Source organism: Macaca nemestrina, chromosome 19, assembly GCF_043159975.1.
Source record: "Macaca nemestrina isolate mMacNem1 chromosome 19, mMacNem.hap1, whole genome shotgun sequence".
NCBI lineage: Eukaryota > Metazoa > Chordata > Mammalia > Primates > Cercopithecidae > Macaca > Macaca nemestrina.
This window is the reverse complement of record NC_092143.1, coordinates 55392192-55414313: the sequence shown is the minus strand read 5'-3', so window position 1 is coordinate 55414313 and position 22122 is coordinate 55392192. Positions and strand designations below refer to the sequence as shown.

The 22122-nt window shown below is 42.9% G+C and overlaps 1 protein-coding gene across 8 annotated transcripts in view; it reads left to right on the top strand.

The window, feature by feature from the left end:
- The window catches only part of LOC105499060 (formin homology 2 domain containing 3), a 497377-nt gene that overhangs the window by 340807 nt on the left and 134448 nt on the right, over nt 1-22122 (top strand). For 4 of the 8 annotated variants that reach the window (XM_011771492.3, XM_011771490.3, XM_011771474.3 and 1 more), the window contains 3 exons: nt 15920-16012; nt 19204-19563; nt 19971-20045. The exons of 3 other annotated variants lie outside the window; for them this stretch is intronic. In XM_011771492.3, coding sequence (XP_011769794.2) covers nt 15920-16012; nt 19204-19563; nt 19971-20045 — 528 coding nt within the window. The remainder of the gene's footprint in view (nt 1-15919; nt 16013-19203; nt 19564-19970; nt 20046-22122) is intronic. One more of the 8 variants, XM_071085772.1, reaches the window with a different exon arrangement.

Sequence of the window (22122 nt, the reverse complement as noted above, 5' to 3'; positions counted from 1 at the left end):
AGAGCTGGAGGGAGGCAATTGGAGGGGTGTTGTTTTCTGTTTTCCTGCAGGAGTGAAGAAGAGTTTTGGCATCTCTCCACCAACCACAGGAAGTAGTGGGCAAATCGGGGAGCCTAATTATGGAATTGTGCTGGGGGGTGAGCTCATCTTCCCATGTTTTGACAGGAAGGAGGCGTGTTTACATGCCTAAGTTTTAGGGCAGCACAGTTTCCCATGCTTTGTCCACAAAACTTCATTGCCAGGATTAGAGAATTCATCCTGGGTCTACAGTAGAATAGCAGAATAGTAGAGCAGCCCTATCTCTTTCTTGGAAGCAGTTGGCAATGAGCAATCTATTTGCAAACAAAAGACATACTATGAGATGAGGTGTTATACAACGTTAATCTACAAAATCTGCAGCTCAGGTGACCTGCTCAGCCCTGGCTCCTGGAGGAAGGCTGGCCGTGTGCAGTGAAGGAGCAGCAGGTGAGGTGGGGGAGGGCATAGGCGTGGTTGTGTGTAAACTCAGGATGATGGTGCCTGTACTCCTTAATACGGTGGTGGGAGGGTTAACACAAATATGTGCTTTGCCCAGTGCTGTTATTATCATCATTCCATGCCCTGGAGCATTCACGGATATTACTCTGTTAAAGAAGATAATTGTTAAATGAATATGGACATGAATTGGAGAAAATATTTTGTGCACCCGCATAAACATGCTAGAGGATTTCACAACAACCAGATTAGCAACCACTGGTACCATGAGTGGCAAGTAGCTACTTGGGAAGATTTATCTGATGGTAAGTGACTTGTTATAAATGGGATTCACTGACAAGGGTGGTGACCTCCTGACAAAAGTATGATTGGAATACAGCCAGTGATTCAGCAGCGTCCAAGAGATTCATGCCGAGTGTTCAATAGCAAAGGGTGGCCTGGAGAGAAGAGGTCTGGGAAGGCTGGGAGTGTGGGCTTGGAAATGGGAAAAACTGTACTGAATAAAGGCAGAGGCACTGGGGCATGAGGAAGAAGTTACTTTGCAATGCTCCCAATATCTGGGGAAGGATTGGTTTCTCAAATATTCACTGTGACCAGATTGCAAATTTCTTGTGGGTTTGAACTTTCCTGAATTGAATCTGAGGATCTTTCTAGGTTCTGAAGAAATTGGCAAAATTTTATCCTTAAGGCCAAGTGGAGCTGCTGATGAATTTCAAATGATTAAGTGAAAATCAGTGTAGTGTTTCTGCAGGAGCATTCTGGGCACAGTGTGGGGAGCTCACTGGGGGAGAGCAGGCTGCACAAGGAGATTGGTGCAGGGCTTTTGCTGGTCAGGAAGGAGTGGAGGGGGCCTGACTGAAGCAGGGGCAGAGAGAAGGGAAAGTACAGGGAAATGATGAGAATGCAGGAGGCTGTGGTTTGTAGGACAGTGACTAGATTCCATGGTGACAAAGACAAAGAGGCTTGAGGTGATTCTCCGGCAATCAGTAACCCAGGCCAGTCAGTAAGCTCTGGGATGTATCTATGGGTCAGGCAGGTGGAAATTCCCATAGTCAGTTGGATAGGCACTTCTGGAACTCCAGTACCTGTAGGATGGTTGAAGCTCTGGTTTAGAGGCCCTAACCCAGGAAAAATAAACTGCGTGAGCAGAGAAGTGGTAGGGAAAACCTGCAAGAGAATGTACAGAACTTTCATCTCATGAAATGAAGAAACAGACCATCACCCATATTTCAAGTCAATGAACCTTGACTCAGTTATCATCAAGTGTGACTGTTTCTCAGGCTAGAGTGAACTTAGGTGGTATGAGGGCTCTGGAAGAAACAAGCTGTTTACTTTGGGAATGGAGGTGAACATACCTCAGACAGAAATGTTCAAGTTTCTAGTTGAATGTTTTACTTGCTTTGGGAATTTTCTTTTAGTGCCAAGCTTCCCTTTGACCTGTCCAAACCCCACATCTCCTGTAATATGCACCTTCTCATCTGTGTTTTGAATGTTCACAGCACTTTCTAAGGCTTGATTTTTGCTGGCAGTCCACACAGGCATTGGTGTGCATCATCCAGCTAGAGAATAAGCATCTCTCTCTACATAGCCCTCTGCAACTCCCAGGATCCCTTTGGAGATGGAGCAGAGGCTATCTAAGGAGTACTAAGCTGGGTTGATCAAATCCAGCCATGGAAAGAGAAATGAGATTATTTTTGCTTGATAAGAGCCTGTGGAGGCAGCCTGGTGGTAACTCTTCATTGATGAAGGTTGAACAAATAGGGAAATGAAACCCTGAACATGTAGGTTGAAGAGGCCAAATTTGACAGCCAGAAAGTCCATCTGGGCAGAGGTGATGCTGGTGTGAATCATTTTGCAAGGGAGTCTTCTGGGAATAGGCTTTGGAAATTGAAGAAGGCCCAGTTAGAGAGACCTGGAGAAGATCGTGCTTGTCCCCAGCTTGTACTTAGTGGGCTGATGGTGATGACAGAAGCATCACATTCATGTTGAAAAAATATTTATTGTTTCTAAATGAGGTAATTTTTATGTTTCAGAGACTAATTGGAATTAACACAGGCTGTAATCATGATCCAAATATGTCTCGTGGTTCCCCTATATCATGGTTTCATCAGTTTCCTAGTGGGAATGGGGCTTTGGTGAGATGGGCAGGGAGAGTGACAGGACAAGAGATGAGAACTAGTGGACATCCTGTGCACATGAATATCATCAGACGAGCTGATGGTGTTCAGGAAGTAATCTAAAGATGGAAGGATTAATGACTTCTTCCAGTCCTTAAAGAGAAGAGGCATTTTTTTTCCAGCCACAAAGCATTTATCATAGACAGAGGTAGCACAGTAGAGTAGTTAGAAGCATGAACACTGGAGCTGGACTTCCTAGGTTCAATTCTGGCTTACTAGCTGTGATCCTGGCAAATTTCTGAACCTCCCTGTGCCTCAGCTCCTCATCTGTGGATGGGGATATTCATAGTCCCTACCTCAGAGGTTCCTGTGAGTACTGAAGGAGGGAACCATATGAACTGCTTAGCATAAGTACACCTGGCACAGAGGTTGTTAAGTAAATAGAATAAGTGAGTGACTACAGCCATCCCAAGGAAAGCCTGCGTTCCCCAGAGAGATCCTTGGGAGGCAGAGAAAGACAAAGGATAGGGAAGCCAGTTCCTGGCCCTCAGAAAGTGCCCTGCAGAGGCCGGGCATGGTGGGTCACGCCTGTAATCTCAACACTTCGGGAGGTCAAGGCAGGTGAACCACTTGAGCCTAGGAGTTCAAGACCAGCATGGGCAACATGGCAAAACATCATCTCTCTACAAAACAAAAACAGAAACAAAAATTAGCCAGGCATGATGGTGCGCACCTGTAGTCCCAGATACTTGGGAGGCTGAGGTGGGAGGATTGCTTGATCCTGGGAGGCAGAGGTCACAGTGAGCCAAGATTGCACCACTGCACTCCAGCCTGGGTGACAGAGTGAGTGTCTCAAGAAACAAAAAAGCAAAACAAAAAGCAAAGAAAAAATGGAAGTGCCCTGCAGAACTCAAGAAAACCTGGGCACATTTGGGATGATTCTCTGTAGCCGAAATGCCTTTGATTGTCCCGAGAGAGCATACTTCCCGAAGACATGATAGCTCAGTGAGGGATCCAGAGACTATTATATCACACTTCACGAGTACTCAATTGCAGTATCCACATGGCCCCAGAGAAATAATTTCATTCCTGAGGTTTTTTTTCCCCCCCTCCCCCCAGCCATGTGGTTCTGGTTTTATAAACATGAGATTAAAAACTGACTAGAGATGAGCCCTCATAAGGAAGTGGCCGGTCAGGGCTTGTGGGGTGCAGGTATTTGTCTCCCAGGGATCCTTGGATGGAGCAGGGATGGTGGGGTAAGGCATGTCACGACTGCATGCATGTGTGCAGGCCTTCCGGTATGAAATACATACTGAATTACCAGGCTTCAGAAGCTATTTTTTCTTTTTCTGTATATTTTTGCATCCGTAACAAGCTTTGCAAAACTGCCTTCCAAATGGAGGGTCAAATAATTTTGATCATGAAATCAGGAAAAAACAACTATGAAGTACCTTGAACTGTACCTTTGTTTTTCTTTGCATTTATGGACTTGGGTCCACATCCACGATAGCTCATATCTATAAGTAAACGAGCAGGCCACCAGCTCTCCAGAAGAGAAGCCCCCAATATGAGGTGTGTTATTTCAGAGTAGCCTTACCTGAAAAGACTCCTTCGTCAGTAGTGACATCTTATGACCTTTGATATTATAGTTACTGATTTTGTTGAGACAGGAATACTGTCTTCTGGGACTAAAGGAACAAAATCATATTCATGTATTCATCTAACTCCTATTTCTTTTTTGTTTTTGTTTGTTTTGGGTTTTTTTTTTTTTTTTTTTTTGAGACAGTCTTCCCCTGTAACCCAGGCTGGAGTGCAGTGGCAAAATCTCAGCTCACTGCAACCTCTGCCTCCTGGGTTCAAGTGAGCACATCCAGCTAATTTTTGTATTTTTAGTAGAGATGGGATTTTACCATGTTGTCCAGGCTGGTCTTTAACTCTTGACCTCATGTGACCCTCTTGCCTCAGCCTCCCAAAGTGCTAGGATTACAGGTGTGAGCCACCACACCAGACCCCAACTTCTATTTCCTTGTGCCTCCCATGTTCTTGGATCTGAGAATACAGTGGTGAACATGAACCTTACAAAACGTACAGTTTCATAAGACAGAGTGCAAATATTATAGCAAGTAAATATGAGTAGCTTTGGAAGAGGGCTTTTGAAGCGAGCCAACAGGGCCATGTGGCAGAGGGTTACAGGAGTATAAGAATATATCCTTGAGGAGGCCTTCCAGAAGTGCACAAGGATGTGGACAGGAAGAGGCGTTACTGCGTCCCTGTGGTACAGCGTGGTGAACAACTGGGGACTAGCTAGGTCAGTAAAACATCTACTACTTTTGGATGATTTATGTGGTAGATGCCACCAGCAGGTAGAAGAAATGCACAATACCAATACCAGAAGTGCTAATATAGTTGTCAAATCGTTTGCTGTGTAAAAAGATTGTAGAATAATATGTTTTTTTTTTAAATCTAGAAGTTTACCCACCAAATGTATAACAGTGGTTATTTCTGGTCAAAGGGGGCTTAACTGTTATCAGTAGTAGTATAAGCATACTTCCTTTCTCAAAGGGAGTGTGAATTCCTGTAAGTAAATATTCATCAAAATAACAAAAACTCTTTAGAAAAGAGAAAAGTGTGACGGGGCTGATCCAGAAAACCTCCTCATGCATTTAGGTTGAGTCCCAAAGGATGAGAAGAGTCAGAGAAGAGCTCCCCAGGCCAAGGGTGTGCCATGTACAGTGGCAAAGGGAGAAAAGGGCTTGGTATAGCTGGGTATCTAATAGGCATCTCGGGAGGTGAGGCTGTAGTGTATGGCTGGAGACAGGTGGCACAGGGTGGAGATGAGGTTGCACGGTGAGCAGACCAGGTCCTGCAGGGCCTGGGAAACCACAGCACAGAGTCCAGTTATTAGCATGTGAGGCTCAGTTGTGCCCATCTGAAAAGCTGCCTGTCTGCCTGCCTGCCGGCCTGGTGGGGATAGGATAGGAGGCGAGGAAGGGTGGCAGCAGGGACATGGGTCATGGCTATTCATGCCAAGCTACTGTGAGAAACATTGATAACTTAGGCCAGGGTAGTCTCAACCCTGCCAGGCATCTAAAATAACCCATGTTCAGGTTCTACCGCAGAACAGTTGAATGCAGTTTCTGAAAGGAGGGCCTGACCATTCACATTTTAAAAGAATATGCCTTAAGGATGCGAATCTCTAGGCTGGAGGTTGCCAGTGGTTGGAGAGGCATGAAGCGTTGAGGCATGCATTAGAGAGAGTGTCAGTCGCCCCCATTGCTGGACCTCCCAAGGTCACCCTCAACAGCCTTGAGCTTGTCCTGGTTTAGGAGGGTGGTCTCTTTCCATATGTGAAAAACGCACATGAGATTAGTCATTGTACAACTTCTGGAAGTGACAAAACATGTCTCATGTCCACACAGTTGGATTGTTTAGTCATAGCAGCCAGAACTGGAGTCTTCCATTCCAGTGTATTTCCCTTCATTTTAAGAGTGAAATAAGACCTGGATCCACCAAGGTCTCAGGACAGATTCAAACCAGACCCTGAGCAGGGCTGTTGTTTTGCCTCTGAAGGCTGCCTTCCTGAAATCTCAGGAGGGGACTATGCTTAGTTCCTGCTCTTTCCAAAGTTCTTAGAAAAATGCAGCCTACCTTCATCCTAGTTTCTCTGTCAACTTCTGCTCTGTCAACTTCTGAGGGACATTTAAAGCAATGAATATCTGTGGTTTAGAATAAAGTTTTTTTTTTAAAACACAAAATCAAGGTATACACAGAAACTGCTGAGAAGCCTCATAGTCTGTAGTTATCACTAGATTCATTTGTTTTACACTTGAATGAATCTGTAACCCCAGTTACTAATTGAGTTTTTTTTTCTGTTGATGTTTGTATTCTGCAGACTTGAATTCCATTATGTTAAACTACTCCATGTTTCAGCAGAAATAATATGCTTGACCCTTTAATATTTATTTGATTCTAAAACAAAATAGCAAAATAATGGCTTATGTATTAAGGTACTAGCCCATAGTCCAGCTTCTTGGGTATGTTTGGGATCCATTAGCTATACTTTATACTCCTCCTAAACTTTGCATGCTACAGGGACAATAAATTCTTTCCTGTCTAACTTTGGGTTCTCACCATGGAAACATCGGAGCAACAGCTGGGCTCTGTTAGATGTCTTTTCATTCTCTTGGCTGGTAAAAATCTTTTGCAGAAACTTTTTTAAAAACTTGATGGCTAACAAAACTCTACTTTTAAGTGAAATCACTGATTCAAGCTGGCCAGGTATTTGTCTTAACTGAGTACGATTGCTAATTAGAAGTTTTCAAATGTTACCTTGGGCCCTTAGTGACCTAGAAACAGCCTTAAAGTTAGCAAAGTGTGAGTCACTGTGAGGCCAAGATCAAACTGCAATTTAAGGATTCAGTAACACAGAAGGCTGCAGACCAAGACCAGAGGGCCACGTTCTTTACCAAAAATGTAGCAAAATATTTCTATGAATATCTTATATGCCCTATGCATTTTATGGAACTAAATGGGACAGTTTAAATGTCTGCATTTTATCTAAACCTTAAGACAGCTTTTTGACTAGTTGCCACAAATGGGTCATAAGACACTGCTCCTCCAGGCTTTCAGGACAACTAGGCAAGTCTAGGGTGACTGGGCTCTGGGCTGATCTTCTGGGAGCCGTACATAGCCTTGTCCAGTACAAGGTGTTATTTTTCTCTGTGCTGTGTGAAAGAAGGATTGACAGGCACAGTTCAGGAGACTGTTGCTTAGAAGGAACCGTGCAATGATGAAAACAGTTTAGATTCTGCTTTAGTTTCATGGGGTAGCCTGGCATGGCATAAAGGAGTCTGGCCTGGACGTTAGGAGATCAGAGTTCTTACTGGCAACTTGTTTGATCTTGCCCTCTCTAGACCCCATCCTTCATCTCTGCAACATGGGGAGATCTCTGAGGTCATCTGCAAGTAATTGTCAGTCTTGCCCTTGGATCATCCATAGCAAGAGCCTCTGTGCTGAATGCTGTGCAGGTCCTCAGGGCCATGGAACTGCAGCAGGCAGCAAATACTTATTGGATGTCTCTCGGAGCCAGGGCTCTGGGCGGGGTCTCCTGGAGAAACAGAGCAGGAAAAGTAACTCTACTCAGGAAGAATGGCTCTTGCAAGGACTCCAAGAATGAAATGCCCTTGGTGTTCAGTGGAAGCTTGACATATCAGTAGACTGTGTAAGACTGGGTTGGAAGGTTCACAAAGGGAGAATGGAAGATGAAGTTGGAGAGGTGATAAGGGATTAGAGATTAGCGAGGCAAATTAGACTTGATCCTAGGTCAGTTGACATGTTTCACAAGGGAATGTCATGTGCAGAATTCCATCTTGTCCCTTTCTCAGGTCCTCTTTGACTTTAAACAGCCAAGTTTTGCTTCAACAGCATGGTAGAATCTTTTCGAGTAACTTGAGCCCCATGGGTTGAATACTTTCTGCTACAGTGAGTTGTTTAGTGTCTCTTCCCTCACTGGTCTGTAATCTGAGGGTGGGGACTTCGTTTAGCTACTGCACCCCAGCATCTTTGCACATAAGTGCTCAATAAAGTTTGTTAAGCCAGGCGCAGTGGCTTGTGTCTGTAATCCCAGCACTTTGGGAGGCTGAGGCAGGTGGATCACTTGAGGTCAGGAGTTCAAGACCAGCCTGGCCAACATGGTGAAACCCTGTCTCTACTAAAATTACAAAAATTACCCGAGTGTGGTGGTGTATGCCTGTTATCCCAGCTACTGAGGCTGAGGCAGGAGAATTGCTTCAACTCGGGGGGCGCAGGGGGGTGGAGGTTGCTGTGAACCAAGATCGCACCACTGCACTCCGGCCTGAGTAACGTAGCAAAACTCAGTCTCAAAAAAAAAAAAAAAAAAAAAAAAAAAAAAGTTAAATAGAAGGAGATAAAGCCCTTGCCGCATAATTACACTGCCTCTTTAGTAAACTAATGCAGGAACAGAAAACCAAATACTGCATCTTCTCACTTATAAATGGGAGCTAAATGATGAGAACACATGGACACATAGAGGGGAACAACAGATACTAGGACCTACCTGAGGGCAAAGGATGGGAGGAGCGAGAGGAAGAGGAAAAAAATAACTATTGGATACTAGGCATAGTACCTGGGTGAAGAAATCTGTATAACCCTTGGGATGTAGTTTACCTATATAACACTCATACATATGTGTCCCTGAACCTAAAATAAAAGTTTAAAAAAACTGTTTCATTACATATTTTAAAAATCCTAATTGTACAGAGTTGGGTTAATTATAATCCTTGGTTCATGACACATTGTCATCACTGGTCTGTGCATGACTATCTTCTGGTTTATTTTATATAATATTTATGAATATAATAGAACATCAAGGAGACTATGACTTAACTTAAAAAGCAAGGTGTTACTTCTAAGTTCCATCTCTGTGCTTCCCATTCTCCCATCCCTAGGCCTGAGTAACCAACACTTAAATATGTGTTTATCACTGTCTTATGGGGTTTTATTGTGGGTTTTTTTTTCAGTATTTTTTTTTACTTTTTTCCCTCTACTTCAATGGTTGTATTTTTTAAGTATTATTACACACATATGACACATTATATAATTCTCATTTTCTGCACTTCGTTGTAAATGTATGTTCTTTCTTGGACTTGTTTTGGTCACTCAGCGTTATGTTTCTGGTGGTCGTCCATATTGTCATGTGAAGCTGGCAATATGGATTTTCACTGCCTGGAATTTACCACAATCTTTATATATTTTTGCCCTTTGGTGGGCATTTGGGTCATTTCCCCAGCTTTTGACAATTACAGATAGTGCTGCCGAGAACATTCTTGGACTCTCATCCTAGTACACTGGTGCTTCAGTATCCCTAGGGAAGGTTTCTCAACCTGAGCACTGTTGACGTTTTGAACTGAATAATTCTTTGTCGTGGGGGCTATTCTGTGCATTGTGGGATGTTTTACAGCATACTTGTGTCAGCCCACTAGATGGCGATAGTACTCCCTGCCCTCCACTCCTGTTGTGACAACTAAAAATGTCTCCAGATATTGACAAATGTCCCCTGGGGGTGGGGGCAGAATAACCCTGGTTCAGAATCACTGCCCTAGGCTATAGCAATGCCACTTTTAGGTCATGATATTTTTAATTTTACAAGATAGTGTTAATTATTTTGCCACGTTATACCTAGATATCCTCGTATCAACAATATATGAGTGAGTTGACTTGCATTCTTTTCATCTCTTGGTATCATTAGACTTCTAATTTTACCAAGTAGATAGAAAATGGTATCTCATTGTGGCCTTAATTTATAGTGCCCTGATTGATAATCAGGATAAAATACCTCTTCATACAAGTTTGTTGGCTGTGTTCATGTATTTCATTCATTTTATAGTTGTGCTTTTGAAGTTTAAAATATATTTTCATATATTCTTGATTTGAGTTTGTCTATTAGATATATTGCAAATGTCTGCTCCCAGTGTATTGCTCAACTTTTCCTCATTCTGATTGCTTTGGTCTTAGAACATACTTTAACATTATTTTGAATGTTTGTATTGTGTTTCTGAAAGAGCTCAGCAACATTCATTTTCCTTTTGGTGTTTCGAAGCCTGAGAAACATGAACCATTAGCCTGAGACTCAAATCCAAGACATTAAATTGGCTTTATTGGAAACTAGGCCCCGAAGAACTGGTCAGGCTACAGGCCTCTGGGTTGCTTTTCCAACTTGAAAAGGTGACCTCAAATCTGGGACTGTTTGCGGTGAAAAGGAAAATACCTAATGGATTTGGAACAGGCCTGTGCCCCGGAGTAACTCCTTATCAATCACAAGCAAAAGACCTGTGGAGGTATTGGAAAGCCAAAGGCCACACACCCAGAATTCCTTAGCACAATATGAACACAATTAAGTTATCCTTTGTAAGAAAATCTAGCTTGAGAAAAAGCAAAGTTGTCAGAATTAATTATTCAGTCTTAAATATTATTAGCATAAAAATCATTTCATTTGACTGATTTTATCATAGACTGGAACTAAATAAAATCAAGCCTTGAAAGTCCTGTGCCCCAAGAGAGAGTATTTCCTTCTCCATCCCTTTGCATTATAGGCAAGGCCAGTGCTCTGGTCACAGGGCATCCTGGATGTGGGCCCTCCAAGTGGGTCATTGTGCTGTTCACCCTTGGTTCTGCCCTGCCACTTGTGATAGCAAAGCTACAACACACACATCATATGAAAATTTCTTGTGGGATCTGAGGATGTTGAACCCAAAGAGAAGACAGCTTGGGATGTAGGTTCAGATAGCTGTCTTTAAATATCTGTGAGACAGCCGTTGGAAAAAGAGATGGATCAAAAAGACAAAGTGCTTTTACATATTAATGCATTCCTCCTAGGAGATAGGTACTGTTGCTCCCCCATGTAGGGATGAGTAAAGTGGGGTCCAAGGTCACAGGGCTCAAAAGTGCTGAAACTGAAGACCAGACCCAGGCAATCTGGCTCCAGAACGTCTCCATCTCTACCTGGGAGAGTAAATGGAATCAAGGAATTTTGGAGGGAGGGGCTCAGTGTTTTGTTTTAAAGAGGAGAGGCCCATGGGTTGGCAAGGCGGAGGGTGTTCTGTGTGGACCAGAAGTAATAACACCTGCAAACTCCTGATCAAGCTGAGGGAAGGTGGCCTCATGATGGAGGTTGTAGGTATAGTTTGGTGGCTGTGGGAGCAGATGGAGGAAAAGAAGACTGAGGCTGGTGGGGGGTGGTGTATGAGGGTGTACTATGCCAAGCACAGAAGGATAGCTAGTCCAGGCATAGTGGCTCATGCCTGTAATCCCAGGGCTTTGGGAGGCTGAAGTGGGTGGATCACTTGAGGTGAGGAGTTTGAGACCAGCCTGGCAAACATGGTAAAAACTCATCTCTACTAAAAATACAAAAATTATCCAGCCACGGTGGCATATGCCTGTAGTCCCATTTACTCATGAGGCACGAGCATCACTTGAACTCAGGAGGCAGAGGCTGCAGTGAGCCGAGATGGCAAGATCGCACCACTGCATCTTAGCCTGGGTAACAGAGTGAGACTCGGTCTCAAAAAAAAAAAAGAAGGATGGCTTAGATGTGCTTGTTTGTGGCTTCTGCTGTGACAGAAGGGATGCTATCTCACTACTCTCTTTGTTTCTGTTAGAGTCACCCCGAGTCCAGATCCATCTCTCCCTTCTTAGTTACATAACTCTCAATCCCTCTACCTACCTCTTTGTAAGGCCTGCATAACCTTGATTTCAAAATCTGACAAGCACATTATGGAAAGGGGAATCACAGATCAATCTCTTTCCAAAATAGGTGGTAAAAAAAAAAAAAAATCTTAAATTATTAAGAAATAGAATCTAGCTGTATATAAAAAGATAATACATTACAACAAAATGTATTTTTTTTTTTTTTTTTTTTTTTTTGAGACAGAGTCTTGCTCTGTCGCCCAGGTTGGAGTACAGTGGCCGGATCTTAGCTCACTGCAAGCTCCGCCTCCTGGGTTTACGCCATTCTCCAGCCTCAGCCTCCCGAGTAGCTGGGACTACAGGCACCCGCCACCTCGCCCGGCTAGTTTTTTGTATTTTTTAGTAGAGACGGGGTTTCACCATGTTAGCCAGGATGGTCTCGATCTCCTGACCTCGTGATCCGCCCGTCTCGGCCTCCCAAAGTGCTGAGATTACAGGCTTGAGCCACTGCGCCCGGCCAACAAAATGTATTATCTTTATTTTTATTTATGGTATGCAAGGTTGGTTTAACATTTTTTTGAAAAAACAATCTTTTTAACTCTTTAACGGAAAAAAGGAAAAATCATATGATTATCTTTAAAAAATGAAGGAAAGACGTTTGGCAGAACTTTAATACTTGTTTATAACAAAGATTTTTAGCAAACTAGGATTAGAAGAAAATTTTCTAATGAAGACTATCTACCAAAAAAATCTATGACAAATCTTATACTTTTCCCTGAGATTTGGAACAAGAAAAGGAAGCATCACTGTCTCCATTTCATCATAATGTTGGAGATCCTAGCAAGTGGGCTAGGGCAAGGAAAAGGAAGTACAGACAAATTGGAACGAAGTAAGGAAAGCCATCATTATTTAGTGATGAAGTGATTGTCTACAGAGGAAATCTAAAAGAAACTCTAGAAACAGTATAATTAATTTAGAAAAATTGCTGGATACAAGCAAAATTTACAAAAAGTTAATTTTATTTCTATATAACATCAACAAATAGAAAATAAAATTTAGAGTTCGATAATATGTACAGTATCATCCAAATTTATACCTAAAAATAAATTTAAAGATACCTAAGACCTCCGTAAAAATGTAAACACTACTAAGAAAAATTAAGATAGCAGTAAGATTAAATCTAAATAAAGGCTATATCACAACCATAGATTAAAAAACATAGCAAAGATGTCAGTTCTTCAAATTTGTATATATATTCAACATAATCCCTATCAATAGTACAGCAAAAGACAAGTTGACTTGTAGGAAAAAGTCCAGAAATCTACAAATATATATTTTAATATATATTTACCTGATTTGTGAACAAGATACTGAAGCAGAGAGAAGGCCCTTTACTAAATGGTTCTGGGCTAATTGCATATCGACCTAGGGAAAAAAATGTATCTGACCCCTCTCTTACATGATAACAACAATCAGTTAGAGATGGACTCTACAAATGTAAATGTGAAAGTCAGTGAAATAAAGCTTTTAGAAGGACACATAGAGGCTATCTTTAAGACCTGGTATAAACAACAGCAACAAAAAAATTAAAACAACACACAAAGGCACTAGCCATCAAACAAAGATAAACAGGACCTTATTAAGAACTTCTGTTTATTAAAAGATGAAGTGAATGAAAGACAATACACAGAGAAGGGAAAGATGTTTACAGCACATATAAATGACAAAGGGCAAATGATATTAACACTTCCTAAGCCGGGTGTGGTGGCTCATGCCTGTAATCCCAGCACTTGGGGAGGCCAAGGTGGTTGGATCACCTGAGGTCGGGATTTTGCGATCAGCCTGGCCAACATGATGAAACCCCGTTTCTACTAAAAAAAAAAAAAAAAAAAAAAAAAAAATTAGCTGGGCATGATGGTGGGTGCCTGTAATCCTAGCTACTTAGGAGGCTGAGACAGGAGAATCGCTTGAACCCAGGAGGCAGAGGTTGCAGTGAGCCAAGATCGTGCCACTGCACTCCAGCCTAGACAACAAGAGCAAAACTTGGTCTCCAAAAAAACACTTCTTCAAATAAAGAAAAAAGACAATTCATTTTTTTTAACGGGCAAAAAATTACTTGGACACTTCAAAGAAGAGCATATGCAAATGGAGATTAAAAGAGTTACAGTGTGCCCAACTTCATTAGTCATCAGAGAAAGCAAACTAAAAGCACAGTGAGACATCACTACATACAGATCGATGGCTAAAATAGACAAAATTATCACATCTTGGCAAGAATGTAAAATAACCAGAATGCTCATCTACTACTTAATGGGGATGGTAATTAGTCCCATCATTTTTTTAAATGGCAGCTTTTAATAAAGATGAACTCACGCATATCTTATGACCCAAAAATTTCATCCCAAGATATAGTACACAGTAATATATACATATGTTCACCAGAAGACATGTACTACACTGTTTATGACAACACTATTCAAAATAGCCCCAAATTGAAGGGTACCCAAGTGTCATCGGAAATAGAATGGGTAAACTACTGAAATACAGCAATAAGAAGGAATGACCTTCAAGTATATGTAACTATTTCGTATATGTATATGTAAGTATATGTAACAGGTGTAATGTTGAGCAAAAGCTAGGCAGATTGTGATTCCTTTTAGATGGAGAATAAAATGAGGCAAAGCTAACTTATACTGTTTGATGTGGGGTGGGAGAGGGAAGCAATTGGAAAGGAGCATTAAGGGGGTGCTGGTTAGATAGGTGTTTGTTTTGTGAAAATTCAGTGGTTTGTGTACTTTTCTTTATGTATTTTATATGTTGGTAAAAAGGAAAAAACACAGCTGAAGGACAGTGGGATGACGGAGTTAAAGATCCTGGTAGATGATGCCTGGATTGAGACATGGTGGATCCATAAGGACTGAAAGCAAGAAGGTGTTGGGGACATTGAGAAAGTAGAAGCTGCACATGCATTAGGAAGTTGAAGAATTTGGGTGGGAGGAAAGGAATGAGAGATTTGGGTGAATGGGAGCTTGTGGTCAGGGGTGGGAAGATTGGATGTAAGATTTCCAAATTGGACTAGTTCTGTATGACAGTGAGGTCTGGAGTGGGAGAGGCTAAAGGTGGAAGTCACTGGAGTTCAGCAAGGCAAGGGATTGAGAAGCCCAGCAGTGCATTGAACAGGTGTTCCATGTGGACCATGGCCACATAAGTCAGATGTTGACAGGACTTAGAGGCCAGAGAAAGAGAATGTCCCAGTTATTAAAGTTTTTAGTCTGTATTTAGCTGCAAGGACAAAACCCAATTGAACCTACCCTACGCAACGAGAATTTATTATCTTCCATTGGTGAAAGGCTAGGGTGGAGCTCCAGAATTGCTGGATACAGGCATTAAAATGGTCAGGGGGACTGCTTTCCTCTCCTTTTCTCCCAGTTTCAACTATGTTTTTCTTGGACTCAGGGTGTCCTTATAGTGAGTCATCCCTGATGGTACCAGGAGAAACCCCAGGTGTGACATGAATTGGCCCCACTTAGACTGTGCTACCCTTGAAGTGGGAGTGGAACTGCACCCCTGAAACACACTCATTGAGAATCTGGGATGGCCATTCGTGGAGAATGAGGGGTGGCATGCTGAAACCATAGGTCCACCATGGAGGTTAGTCCGTGCCAAATTGACCTGACCCCTGGTGATTTCTAATCAAGAGGGATGCAGTAAAGATGTGAGGACTCTGGTTGCTGCAGCAGCTGGTGATCACCAAAAACCTTTACTGGATGATTCTGTGTGGAGGAGAAAAACCACAGAGGAGGTCTGCCCACGGCCAGAAGCTTCTCTGAATTGCCTGTAGGGGGTGCACGGTAGTGGCATCTAGCCAGCTTGACAAAGATATTTGGCCTCTTCTGCTTTCTTACATCTCCACTCTGCATTTAAAGTCCCACATCTCAGAACTGTCTCTTGCCTCCTAACAGACTGAGTGTGCTTTTCTTCATTTCAGCTAGCTGTTTTATTATTATTATTATTATTATTTCATTGTTTTTTGTCTGTTTTTTGCCTCATCTTCCTGTTTGTAATGCTCATCTCACTTTTCCATCTTGTCTCTGTGCATTTCTCTTTTCCTGGCTTTGTCTCAGGGAGGAGGAGGAGGAGGAAGAGGAGCAGCCAATCACGGAGCCCAATTCCGAAGAAGAGAGAGAGGATGATGCTTCCTGTCAGGGCAAGGACAGGTACCTAGGACTGGAGCCTCCCAAGCTCACACTAAAAGTGGGAGACTCCTTCCTAATGATAGTTCACCACCTTCTAGTGGCCACCTCCCTTCCTCATTGACTCCCACTTCCAAACTCTTACTTACCCTGTTCACAGAGCCACAGAACCACTGGTTTTGTAGAAATACCTGAGCATGTTTTCATTAGAGAACTGCACTTTTTATTGAAATCCTGCCTTCCTAACCACACTTTATGGAAAAATCACTGGTTTTCTCCTCACCATTCCCTCCCTCATTGAATGCTTTAGCTCAACCAGATTGATGGTGACTAAAAAGGCTCATCTCCCCTAGGAAGATTCTCACCCTTTCAGCATTGTAGTAAGAAGAATTCCACGTGTTCCCTTCTTCTCGATTTTACCAGTTACACTATTAGCTAAAATGTGTGGATAACTACTATATTAATGATTCAGGTTTATTTTTTATTGGAACAAGCAGGAACGCTTTCACCCCAGGCATCATAGCAAAATTTCCCAGTATTTATTTTCGCACCCAGGACAACTAACATATAACTCTGTAGCCCTTTGGGGAGTTTGCTGTCCTCTACTCACCTCCTCCGCACGGTGCTTTCTTTCTATCCTCAGGCAATGCTGACAGCCATGGGCACCTTGCAGATTTTTTTAGATTCTGTAGCTATTTTCGCCAAATGATGTCTGTATAAAACAATAAAAACTGCTCACAGGTAGTTTCTTTTTCCAGTATTCAGACATAATTCTAAAATTGAGTGGTTTTCTTCACTTAATTGATTGCCACTGCAAATGAACATTTTTACTGTATTTTTTTTTCCAACAAATAAGCAAAATCAAAAGGATCTTGGATGAATCCAAGTAAAATCTTTGCCAACTTTAGATTTAATGGAGTCTTTGCTACGGATGTCTCATCTGCCAGGCTAGCAGTGCGCAGCACGCAAGTTCTCAGATGGGCTTATTTGACACTCAGACTCCTGCCATGCCCAGGGGTCATAGAATCTTCTCTGAACTGACAAACTGATGACAAACTGATGCCCCTATTTGGAAATGACTGAGAAGAAGCCAGCAGGACGTGGAGAGGAAAGGAATGAGCTGATGATAGAGAATTAGCCACACATTTCAGGAAAGATCAGCATGAAACAGAGCCCCTGCTGTGCTTAGAGCTAGTGACTGATTACTTAGAGGTGCTCTGGGAAGGGAGGATGTTGGTTGCCATCCCACCTTCAGTTGAAAAAGAGCTGTAGGAAATTCTGTAGACTATCACTGAAACAGGGATATGCCTCCCTATCTGCTGAAAGGTGCATGTTCTGTCCCACCCGCACTAACCCTTAAACCCTCAGGTATGCACAGGCTTCTGCCCCTTCAGACCAGATGGAAGAATCTGGCTGGAAAAGGTGGCCTTCAAAGGCATCCCCATTAATGGTGTGCTGTCTCTGCCTAGGATTGTTATTTATACAGGCAGATGATTGTTTATCTTATGCCCGGAAGAGTCTCTGACTCCACAAAGTGATGCCGGAGGGCATCCTTTACCAGAGACGATTGGGCTTTCAGTTTTAGGAAATAAACATGTGCATGTTAAATAGCAGAGCTTGATCTTGATAGTACCTAGGTATTCATTAACCTTCATCTGGATGTTATTTGTTCTCTGGCGTAAACTTCTGAGACCGTAAAGGACTTCCCCTTCCTTATATTGGGTTGGTGTCTCTGCTGCCCTGCTTCTGCTGGCTTCTGCTTAATGTGTGCTCCCCGCCGGAGGCACTGCCCTCGGCTCACTACAGCATAGCCATCTTCCCATCAATCCAGGGAAACTGGTGTGTTCCTGCTCTTGCATACAGGTAGAGCTCTGAATTTGAGGTGGGAAAGTGAGGTGAGAAAGAAGACGGCTCACATTCCATGTTCACACGAACATGGCTGGGAGCCAACTTCTCTGGGAGAGGACTGGAAAAATGCAAAGTTTAACATAGATTCCCAGGTTATAAATGTATCTGTTAAAATATCCAAGTGTCTAAATCCAGCCCCCTGAAGATGGAAAGCTCTTTTTTTTTCAGTTTTATGATATTTAACTGACAAATTAAAAATTGTATATAATGCCAGGCTTGGTGGCTCACGCCTGTAATCCCAGCGCTTTGGGAGGCCAAGGCAGGTGGATCACTTGAGGTCAGGAGTTCGAGTCCAGCTTAACCAACATGGTGAAACCTCATCTCTACTAAAAATACAAAATTAGCCAGATGTGATAGCACACGCCTATAATCCCAGCTACTTGGGAGGCTGAGGCAGGAGGGTCGCTTGAACCTGGGAGGCAAAGGTTGCAGTGAGCCAAGATCATGCCATTGCACTCTAGCCCAGGGCAACAAGAGCAAAACTCTGTCTCAAAAAAAAAAAAGGTTGTATATATTTAAGGTTTACAAAGTGATGATTTGATATATGTATACATTGTGTAATGATGACCACAATCAATGAACGCATCACCTCCCATCGTTACTGTGTGTGGAGGGGCTGAGGTCAGGATTTTATACCTGGAACTGTGGCAGAATCAGGCCTGTCTGAAGGAGTCTGAATGTCACAGATGCAGTGGGAGGTCCTGGAGAAAAGTATGAAACGGGCAAAATTTGGCTTTATTGTCCTGGCACCTCTTTTTAGCTCTTTGCATTCCTCACTGGCATTTGTTCTCCTTTTCTCTTAGCCATACCTGCTTTCATGAAAGATTCTGGAAGCAGTTACTGAAGCGTATGGCTTTGTGAGATACCTCTTCCTCAAGGTTGGGCTTTTTAGCAGGAGGACAGATCTGCTATTTGAGCAAGACAGAGATGAAGTGCCAATCGTGGAAATTCAGATGCCAACACAAGCAGCAGGGAGACACATGGGAAGGGCCGGGTGGGGAAGAGTCTTTGGGGTTCCAGTAAATTCCCAAGTCTCTTAGGCCTGGAGGCCAGGTTTGGCCTGAGAGCCACCTCCTTGCCCTCTGTAAGTCTTACCTGCCGGTTTGACAAACTTCAGGATTGCTGGGGCAACCAAAACTTCTGGTGACAGGCTTTCATGCTGCAGTTCGAGAAACACAGCTGGACTCTGAAGGGAGTGATAACAGTACAGAAGTGGCTTTTTGTCTGTCTTTCTCTTTTTCCTAACCTTTGCTCCCTCTCTCCCAAATCTTTTTTCTTCTTCCTCCTCCTCCCTGCTGGCCCAACAGCAAGGTCAGCCCTGCCTCAGGGCAGAGCCCCACTGGAAAGGATGCTGCTCCCAAGAGCTCTGCCCTCCCTGCTGTCTCGAATGCCAGCTCGCAGGGAAAGCCGCTTCTGGCTGGCACGGCAGGCGGGACCACCCGGCGCAGTGGGTCCTCTGGGCCTGAGGCCATCCCATCTGCCCTCCTGTCACCCCCTGCCTCAGCTGCTCGGCCCTCCTCCGCCACACCCGGCTCCCTGAAGGTGTCACCGACCATAGACAAGCTGCCCTACGTGCCCCACAGCCCTTTCCACCTCTTCTCCTATGACTTTGAGGACTCCCCCCTGTCCACCAAGGAGAAGGAAGCAGAGTCCCAGAAGGAAAGCAGGTAGATTTGCTCACCTGGAGGCTTGTTTGAGATTAACTCGGGGAGGAGAACACAGTGTGTTAACTGCACCCGTTGGCTTGGCTTCTGCCATGTTTTTTGTGGATTTCAGCCCAAGGAGGGAGCAGCTGTGGCATTAAGTTGCTGACCCCTGACTAAATAATGACCAGTGTTTATGGAAGATACAGAGAAAATTGTCATCTGTTTGAATTAAGGGGATTATTTGTTAAAATATGATTATTAATAATGGGTTTTTAAATGTAAGGTTTTACATATGTATAATGTGTCCAAATTTGTACATCTTGTACCAAGCCATGTGGCATGAAGTCTTTTTGACCCTGAAGAATGTATCAAAGTCCTTTGCTGTCTTTCTGTGCCACATTGTGAGCAGGCTTTTCTTCCTTTGACAGTTCCTCTGATTCTGTCTCTTTGAGCACATATTCTGCCTCTGAGCCTTACCACTTCCGATCTTTCTCTTCTAATAGGTGGGTGTCTATTTTCTTTCCCTTTTCTATAGCTTTGTTTTATATTCTAATGTATGCATTTTTCTTTTCAAAGAATGCTAATATCTTCCCATAACGTGACACACAATTACAGTTTGAACCACTTCATAGGTATTAATATAATGACATCATTTTACTGTGAACACTTAAATCTTATAAAAAATGGAGATGGGGGCAGAGGGAGGTGTGCAAATCAGAACTCGCCCGAGAATGTTTAACAGGTGTCTGCCTGTATGAATATCTTTCACTCTTGCCTGCATTATGAACTCTCTGCTGGAGTGGGGAACTAGAAATAGAGTTGGCATATTTTGAACAATCAGTTGTCCAAAAATCAATAGTTGATCATTCTAATGACCATTTCATCTTAATTTTAATAATAGCTGACATTTATTGAGCATTTTTTTGAGCCGTGTCCTGTATTTTCCATGAAATTAGTACTTTAAAGTATTACTTTACCCTTGAGAGGTAGGTTCTATTACAAGCCCTTATTACAGTGAAGAAACTGAGGCACAGAAAGGCTAAGTACCTTGAACAGAGTCACTCAGCTAGTATGTTGGAGGGAGGTTTCAACCCCAGGGAGCCTGTTCCAGAGTCGTTTTCTGATCCATACGTGGTGCTGCTGTCTGTCATTTGGGCAGTCGGTCACTTTCTCTCCTTACTGCACTCGCCACACCCTGCCAAGGCAAGTCCTTGACAGCAAGATGCTTTTGCCAGAGCCAGTGTTTGGGGGACCCCAGCCTGGGTGCCCTAGTCAACATGAAGCTGCACCATGTTTTAAATGAAGGCTTATAGGACCTGAACCTTGAAGGGAGCTCCTTCATACCATGAAAATAACCAGTCTTTATGGGTATCAGACCTTTCATCTAATAGGAGGGCTAAACTATGATCATTAACAATGTTTACTTACATATAACCTGAAAGAATTTTGAAGTTTCCCTCCAAGTTTTAAGAAGCCTGTCTACAGTTTTATTTTTATTATACATTTAAATCGTTGATGTAATTTGTCTATTGTATATATGCTTTATATTTTTTTCAAAACCTTGGGGCTTCAGGTTTAACCGATTTAATTCTGGAAAATACCTATGTATACCTACTTGGCAAAGCCAGTCCTTAGTCAAGTAAGACTTAACTTCTGTCAGAAGAAGACTGATTTCATGTTTCAGTTCAAGTAAGTGAGCTCATATGCATCCTTGACAACAGTCTAATTTCTGGGGCCGATTCTCAGGTGGGCAGGTAGACAGAGATGAGGCACGAGACCTTGCTTCTAGTTTTTCCCTGGATAAATAAAGCTCCATCTTCTCCCTCCAGCATACTTCTTAAGGAATTCCCTCAGGAGTGATGTTTTCCTTTGCTTGTACCATGGAGATTTTATAGCACAAGCCAGTGCCCCACACTGATTTCACCTGCTCAAGGGTTTCTTTTCTTTCTAAAAATGGAAGGTGATTTTGGAAGGAGAAGCTGGAGAGCACTGGGAGACCCTAGGAGCAGCATGGGAAGATCCATTTTTAAAAAGAACAGATATGGAACTTCAGGATCTGAAAATTAATTTCCTCTTATTTCCAGAATGGCTTTGTATGCCTCCAGGAGTTGTGAACTGAACTTCTTTTTTTCTTCTTCTTCTTTTTCTGGTTTTTTTTTTTTTTTTTTGTACCCCAATTGTATTATCCCAGTGAACCAAATTTGAATTCCTTGAAGCTACAAGTTCTCTGCAGGTCTCTTCCAGGTCTATAGTTCCGGGATTGTTGTTATCTTTCACACAGTTTTTGTGGAATGAATCCAACATGACTCTTACACCTTCCAAGAACAATATCTATGTGCAAGTTAGGAGCTGAACATTTGACTGGAACAAAAATATGTTGGCGATCTCATCTTTCCCAGAGAGCGTGTTAGCCCATGGTGGTGATCCTGGTCTTTCTGGTGATGGTCTTGGCCCTAGTTGGGGCTTTCCTGGGCCCCAGATCCTTCCCATTTGGTCTGCAAGCTTCACCACTACTTATAGTTCTGAGGGTGGGAGCAATGGAAATATATAAGCTGTCCAGTTGAAGATACACGCAAATTG